Below are 7,507 nucleotides of genomic sequence, written 5' to 3'. Positions count from 1 at the left end.
GGAAAGGTCTGATGTGATAGTTTGCAGCACATTATTTGGGTTTAGTATTAAAGCAAGTAGCTACTATTCTTATTGTTGTTGCTGTTGTTTTTGTGTATCACTTAGCAACATTGACCTGTCATTCATGCCATTAATCCTACAGTATCTGTCCCGAGACCCCAGCAAAAATGGGCTTTGCATTGATTTTACTTTCATTATCCTTATATTTATCCTCACAATTAAGTGTTCTACCATTTTCAGGACAACCAGGGCTGGAAGTATAGCACAAAACAATTTCACAAAAACAGTTGCATTCACAGGTTTTATTGACAAATGTCAATCAAAAAAATTAAGTCTGCCAAAGAAAAAACCTGATCATAATGAATTTATATGAATGCTGTAAGTGCAGAAATGGTTTGCTCAGAGGGAAATGTATATCCAGCTAGTCAGTGACAACTGTGTGGAGTTTGTGAGCTTATTACAGTGTTATAGATACTATGTCCTGGGATTTCCTATGATCTATGTAGAATAACCCCTTAGCTTCTAACGCCTCTTGTGTAGCTTGTGAGGTCATAGAGAAAATAAACATGTTTAAAAGGGGTTAGAAGTCCAGAATGCACCAGCGCTACGGTGAGACTCATTGTGTTAAAGTATATTGCATTTGAGAGACAGAGAGAGACCATACTCTGTGTCAACTATATTGTGACTGGTAGTCAAATTAAATGTGACATTGTGCTTGTGTACAAAATACTCTTGACAAAAAGTATTCTTAATTTTATTCTCGTTTAAAGTTGTGGATTTAATGTTCAGACAGAGAACAACAACAAAGTACACTTTAATTTAATCATTATTATCTCACAGTTTATATACTGTTAAGGGTAGAGGGAATTAACTATAGGAGGGTAGAAAACAAACATTTCTAAAGCAGAAAATAACTGTGTTTTTTCTTATTCTAGAAAGGCATTGATATATGTTTATTTAGATGTACTTCAGTGCCTGAAAAGCATATTTAAAAAAGGCAATAATATCATTATTTCACAGACTCTTCCAAAGTATATATTGCCATTGGTATCCAAGGGTGGGTGACAGGAGGGTTCTGATTTAGTATAGTTGATAGGAGGGTTCAGCGAGATTTGACTGTTTTCTAACAGATGATAGATAACTAAGGCTACAAAAAATCTATGAATTAGCTGAATGGAAGCGGATAATTATGAGTTTTTTACTCCGCTGGTGTCGGCTGGTCTCAGGAAGAAATTATGAGTCCTCAATGTCCGCGACCAAGTCAAGACTGGACACCGAGACAAGACCATCTTGAGACCGGACTGAGTACCACAACACTGCCCAGTCTTCTTCCTCAGTCTCTGCCTCATTTGACGCAGGGGAAGCAGCAGCAGAACATCTTCTTGAAGGGGTTGTTCTTGTTGTGGCGCTTGGCCTTGCTGATTTTGACCAGTGCCTCCTGGATGGCCACATCTGTTTTCTGGACATTGGTCTGGATGGTGTTCATCATGGGGCCCTGCTCCTCCACCAGCAGAGCCACATCCAGGAAGATCTCATGGATGCTCTGGATCCTGCTCTCCAGGTCCAGCAGCTCTCGGTGGCGGCTCTCGATCTGGTTGAGCGCCGAGCGCGCTGTCTTGCCCTCTGACAGGATGTTCTCATTGAAGACATTCCACTGGCCTGTCTCGATCATCTCCTCCACCTCCTCACCAGTCACCTCCCGCCCCACAATCTCCATCTGCCTCTGAATGTGGGCTTTGCAACTCTCCCTGTGGCTCATCTCTGTCTCATTGTAGTCGAACATGGCATCACGGAAGCTGTTGCTCAGGCAGGCGTACTGGGTCCTGGCGATGCGAGTCACGGCGGCATTGGAGCCATGAGCTGCCTCCAGCTCCCGCACTGCGGAGTCCATGTCCTTGAGGCACGTCAGCACACCCTCAGCACGGGCCTTAATGTCAGCTGCGATGGCGTTGGAGTCTCTCTTAACGACTGACATCCTAGTGGTGCCCTGGAGCACGCGTGAGTTCTGCTCACGTAGGCGTTTGACCTCGAGGCGGATAAGCTGGACCTCACGGTGGACCTGCTGGGACTGGGAGAAGACCTCCTCCAGTTCAGGGGTATTGTCCCACACCACAGCCTGGTGAGGGAGCTCCTCCTCCAGGTCCACATTGATGGAGTCCCCGGAGACGGACTCCCCGGACTCGGCATAGTCCATCTGCTCCACATGGCCGTTGGACTGGGACAGCTCCTGCATGTGGCTCAGACGGTCCCTCATGGCTGGGTCTGGGGCGAGAGAAGGAGAGGGGGAGGAGGTGATAGAGGTGTAGACATGATCACTCACACACAAAAAAACTATTGCTGGTGGTCCTGGCTGTTCACCATGACTGGGTGATAGCAAAGCTGTTAGAGATAAACCTATCAACATCATCACATTTACACTGAGTGTACAAAACATTAAGAACACCTGCCCTTTCCATGACATAGACTGACCAGGTGAATCCAGGCGAAAGCTATGATCCCTTATTGATGTCACTTATTAAATCCAGTTCAATCAGTGTAGATGAAGTGGAGGAGGCAGGTTAAAGAAGGATTTTTAAGCCATAAGACAATTGAGATATGGATTGTGTATGTGTGCCATTCAGAGGGTGAATGGGAAAGTCAAAAGACTTTAAGAAACTGGGTATGGGGTATGGTAGTAGGTACCAGACGCACTGGTTTCTGTCAAGAACTGCAACGCTGCTGGGTTTTTCACACTCAACAGTTTCCTGTGTGTATCAAGAATGGTCCACCACACAATGGACATCCAGCCAACTTGACACAACTGTGGGAAGCATTGGAGTCAACATGGGCAGCATCCCTATGGAATGCTTTTCACACACATTAGAGTCCATGCTCTGATGAATTGAGACTGTTTTGAAAGCAAAAGGGAGGGTCCAACTCATTATTAGGAAAGTGTTCTTAATGTTTTCAAAACAGACAGACAGCAGCCTAAATACATACACTACATTGACACCCCTTGAAATTAGTGAATTCGGTTATTTCAGCCACACCCGTTTGAGCACACCGACATGCGATCTCCATAGACAAACATTGGCAGTAGAATGACCTTACAGAAGAGATCAGTGACTTTCAATGTGCCATTGTCATAGGATGCCATCTTTCCAACAAGTCAGTTCATCAAATTTCTTCCCTGCTAGAGCTGCCCCGGTCAACTGTAAGTGCTGTTATTGTGAAGTGAAAACGTCTAGGAGCAACAACGGCTCAGTTGCGAAGTGGTAGGTCACACAAGCTCACAGAACAGGACCGCCGAGTGCTGAAGTGCGTAGCGCGAAAAATGGTGTCCTCAGTTGCAACACTCACTACCGAGTTTCAAACAGCCTATGGAAGGGACATCAGCACAATAACTGTTTGTCGGGAGCTTCGTCGGGTTCCCATGGCCGAGCAGCCACACACAAGCCTAAGATCACCATACACAATGCCATGTGTTGGCTGGAGTGGTGTAAAGCTTGCAGCCATTGGACTCTGGAGCAGTGGAAACGGTTCTCTGGAGTGATGAATCCTAAACTAATCCAAATTAAGCATGAATCGGTCAGAAAACAGATTCAAACATTACAGGTGTTTTTCCTCATATTGTTTATTTCGAAAAATACCTCTTATCTGTTATGACTGAATTGAAGCTCCTCTCCTTCAGTTCAAACTGTTATGCATGTAGCTGCATATTACTATCAGATAACACCTGGGCGCATACACAGTTTCTCGTGCCAACGAGAGGTAGGCATATCCCTGTTCTAATTGTTCTAATAGGCTATTCCTACATCAGCATTCAGATGCTTGTAAAATGGCTTTCACAATGTCAAATTATAGACTTTATTAGTTGAGCGACAACCAATGTAATTTGCTGTGATATTTATTGTCACCAAATGCGCTGTAGAAGGCGTTTTACCGGAGGGAGTTGTGTAGCCACCTGGAGTGGACGCAACTCACATCCAACTTCTGATTGGGGTTTGGAATCATTCAGATTTGATTTAGATTGTTCAGGTTCACCATAAGAAATAGTTTTGTTAGTTTTGCTTTAAACGGTCAGTCTATTTGGTCATTTTTACATGAACATTGTCATTTCATAAAGGACAGCAATTATTTTTGCCAGCTGCGCATGATCGCATTCATTCATTGGTCGGAGCGAGAGAAGCTCTCCATAAAATTCCAAACGGTCTAAATCATTGGTACAGCTACATCTGTCATCCCTTATGGCCAGGAGAGATTAAATAAATGAATATCAAAATAAAGATTTATCCTAAACTCTGATCAATTAAGAAACGTTTTAATAAAAAAAATAAACACGCAGAGACCGTGAAGTTGTCATACCTGTTTTAGAAAAGAGTCCTTGATACTGAAACTCCTTCTGGTCTGACATACCCAGCAGCATTCACACGTCTTAACCAGAGAATAGTTGTGGGTGGCGTTTCTCACCAAACAAGTTCTTTACAGAGTTGGTTATTATCCGATTTATGGGCTAATCTAAAAATGTGTTTTACCTCATCAGATTGACAAAAGAGGCAGTAGTGTCTTCTCAGGTCTCGAGAATTGAGAGATATTATTGTCATCAAGATATTGATCAAATAAAGATGTTGAATGTTTATTTGCTATTAGAAATCCCAAAAGGAATTCCCTCTTGATTCCAACAAATAAGATTGTGATATATTGTCTGATTCTGATATTTTTCTGAGGGTGTTATAGTTTTATCCTTCATTGTTACAGCATTTTCTCCATCACAGCAATGAAGTCTGAATGTCATCTAAACCAGTTTGATCATTTTTCACCTGACAAACAAAAGCTTTGAAGGGCAGAGCACCATACCTGTTCTGTTATGATGTAGGCTACCAATATAACACGTTTTCATTCCAACTCAGGCCCCCCGTAATGCCGCAACATCCTATCCGACTTCAGTGCGACTTCAGGATGATTTGTGTTGACTGACGGCGGTGTAGAACAATGCTCCCACCTAGGCGTAGCATGGCTAACTTTAGCACTAAACCACCATGTGACTCTGGAATGAAGATGAGTTAGTTTGAAACATCAGGTGAAAGGGGACAGTGAAGCCTATTTACCTGCAGACATGCCCAATCCAGATCCCAGAATCCAGATCCCAGAATCCCTGGTGGTCTAGCAGGTTTCCAGCTCAGTTTGAATAATAAAAGATATCGGAACTGGGAGGAGTGGTTTAGTTTGGGTTAGATTGGCATCAGTGAGGCAGACTATGTACGCTTTGGGGGCGAGTGAAAGTAGAAGTTTTTGTCGGAAACTGCACAGCTGTCCAGAGCATTGCGTCACAACCTGACTAAAAATATGATGTTCTTGCCACAACATCCGAAAACCGGGTTTTCAGGCTTCAGCAGGAGTGTTCGACCTGTACTGTAGGGGGTCCACAAAAAAAGTTGATTTCCCTCCCCCCAATGTTTTAATGAATATCGCTAGCAACAACATAATAAATACATTTTGAATTACATAGGCTACCTACAGTATAAAAAGGAGAATGTCTTCTTTATAATGATGTCAACTTTATTTCTCAACACCTAATATTACACTTGGCCTACAGGTAGCCTAGTGGTTAGAGCGTTGGGCCAATCACCGAAAGGTTGCAAGACCGGATCCCCGAGCTGAGATGGTGAAAAAGGTCGTCATTGTAAATAGGAATGTGTTCTTAACTGACTTGCCTGGTTAAATCCAAAATGCACCAGTGAATAAATAGAATACCAGTGCGGCTGGTAAGCTTTCTTGACTAGGACATACATTTTTGCTAACCTTTGTTTAACCAGCAAAACAGCTGCTCTTTTTCATTTTTGTTGTTGTTGCTTAAATGTGTTTGGACTTTGGAATTACCTTTATAGATAATAGGCTATATTAGAGTTTACACTTCCTCTTCCAATTGTAATGTGGGGAGGTCAAAATAATGAAAAACGACCTACCAAATCTATTCATTTTAAATGTTGATTATTTCTCCTTGCCATTATCATTCACCTGATGATAAGTCAGGACATGTGGAAACATTAAAAAAATGTATGATTGGGGTCCCTGGGCCACTGCTGGAATTTCGTGATTTTAGGGGCAAGGTCATTTGGCACTCAAGAGTTGCCCAAACCGCCAGGGCACCAAGGCCATCTGCCAGGGCACCAAGGCCATCTGCCAGGGCACCAAGGCCATTAACCAAAATAGCCAATTAAATTGATTTGAAAAGCAGTAGCTGTTCTGTTAAGTAGCTATTCTGTTGTCTGATTCTGATATTTTTCTGAGGGTGATGTAGTTTTGTCGTTAATTGTTACAGCATTTTCTTCATCACAGCAATTAAGTTTCTTAAAACTGCATTGTTGATTAAGGGCTTGTAAGTAAGGATATGGTCTCCTGAGTGCCGCAGCGGTCTAAGGCACTGCATCTCAGTTCTAGATGTGTCACTAGAGACCCTGGTTCAATTCCAGGCTGTATCACAACCGGCTGGGATTGGGAGTCTCATAGGGCAGAGCACAATTGGCCCAGCATCGTCCGGGTTAGAGTTTGGCCAGAGTAGGCCGTCATTGTAAATAAGAGCACCATCTCTTATTTAAAAAGTAAGTGTATGTAAATGTACATAAATAATTAGCCTACATGTCAAAGAGTTGGTTATAGCCTATGCGTATTGGCTACAGCCTGTCATATCCAGACCAAGCTAACATGAGGGAGGTGCATGAAAATGTAGACAAACATTAATGAGACTTTTAATTACATATATATAGGCTAAACGCCAGTCATGTTTGACAAATATAATGATTCTGTCAACATACTTGAGGCACTGTTCATTCAGATACTCTTAGAAAAGAAGGTGCTACCTAAAAAGGTTCTCTAACTGTCCCCAAAGGAGAACCCTTTGAAGATCCCTTTTTGGTTCCATGAAGAACTCTTTCTCCAGAGGGTTCCACTCTACATAGAACCAAAAAGGGTTCTTTCTACCTGGAACCAAAAAGGGTTATCCTATGGGGACAGCCTAAGAACCTGTTTGTGTAGGAGAGAAAGGACAGTGTCTGTTGTACACTGCAACATCACACACCTTGCAATCTGAGCAGAGGGATTTAACATTTTGCAACTATTTAACCATAAACTGAATTTAAACCTGGACATTTTATGAGGTGATAGTAATGTTAAGGCGATTGTTTTATTTTAGGAAGTTTTAACACTTCCTCATATGCCATTGAAAAACAGCAACTTTCTTTATGCACAAAAGTCATGTTGAGATCTGGCTGACCATTTCTGGAGGTGGTCAGGCCTGCATTGTGTGCTTATTTCCCCTCACACTTCGAACACACCGACAGCGTCTTTGCAGTTTGGTACACCAGAATGACATTCATTTCCAATGAAATGCTGCTTTTGCCTTGAGGCATTGTGCTGCAGAGGCTATTGCAGTGTGTTCGGTAGGGTGCAAATGCTTCAAACTGTATGCCAAACTGTATGCGTAGATGGTTTGACAGAAATGGTAGCAGAAGGTGAATGTTGAACTTTT

The 7,507-nt window shown here is 42.7% G+C and overlaps 1 protein-coding gene across 2 annotated transcripts; it reads right to left on the bottom strand.

Moving 5' to 3' along the window:
- Positions 1-720: 720 nt before the first annotated feature.
- LOC115140468 (syntaxin-11-like) lies at positions 721-5,220 on the bottom strand. Of its 2 annotated transcripts, none has more exons than XM_029678797.2 (2): positions 5,088-5,220; positions 721-2,262 (listed from the first exon to the last, which is right to left on the bottom strand). In XM_029678797.2, exons 1-2 carry the CDS (start codon positions 5,095-5,097, stop codon positions 1,346-1,348), a joined length of 927 nt encoding a protein of 308 aa, XP_029534657.1. In that variant the 5' UTR covers positions 5,098-5,220; the 3' UTR covers positions 721-1,345. The 2 variants fall into 2 exon arrangements, with proteins under 2 accessions (XP_029534657.1, XP_029534656.1); XM_029678796.2 differs by lacking the exon at positions 5,088-5,220 and adding an exon at positions 4,837-5,000 and having other exon boundaries at positions 722-2,262.
- Positions 5,221-7,507: the final 2,287 nt, after the last annotated feature.

This window comes from Oncorhynchus nerka, linkage group LG13 (assembly GCF_034236695.1).
Source record: "Oncorhynchus nerka isolate Pitt River linkage group LG13, Oner_Uvic_2.0, whole genome shotgun sequence".
In the NCBI taxonomy this organism is placed as follows: Eukaryota; Metazoa; Chordata; class Actinopteri; order Salmoniformes; family Salmonidae; genus Oncorhynchus; species Oncorhynchus nerka.
This window is presented reverse-complemented; position numbering and strand designations above follow the sequence as displayed.

What these genes read in the sequence shown, in the direction of transcription:
- LOC115140468 (XM_029678796.2), bottom strand. Translation starts at nt 4,879, where the DNA reads ATGAAAACGTGTTATATTGGTAGCCTACATCATAACAGAACAG. An exon ending in CCTACATCATAACAGAACAG is followed by an intron (nt 2,263 to 4,836) that starts GTATGGTGCTCT and finishes CTCTCGCCCCAG; the next exon opens with ACCCAGCCATGAGGGACCGT.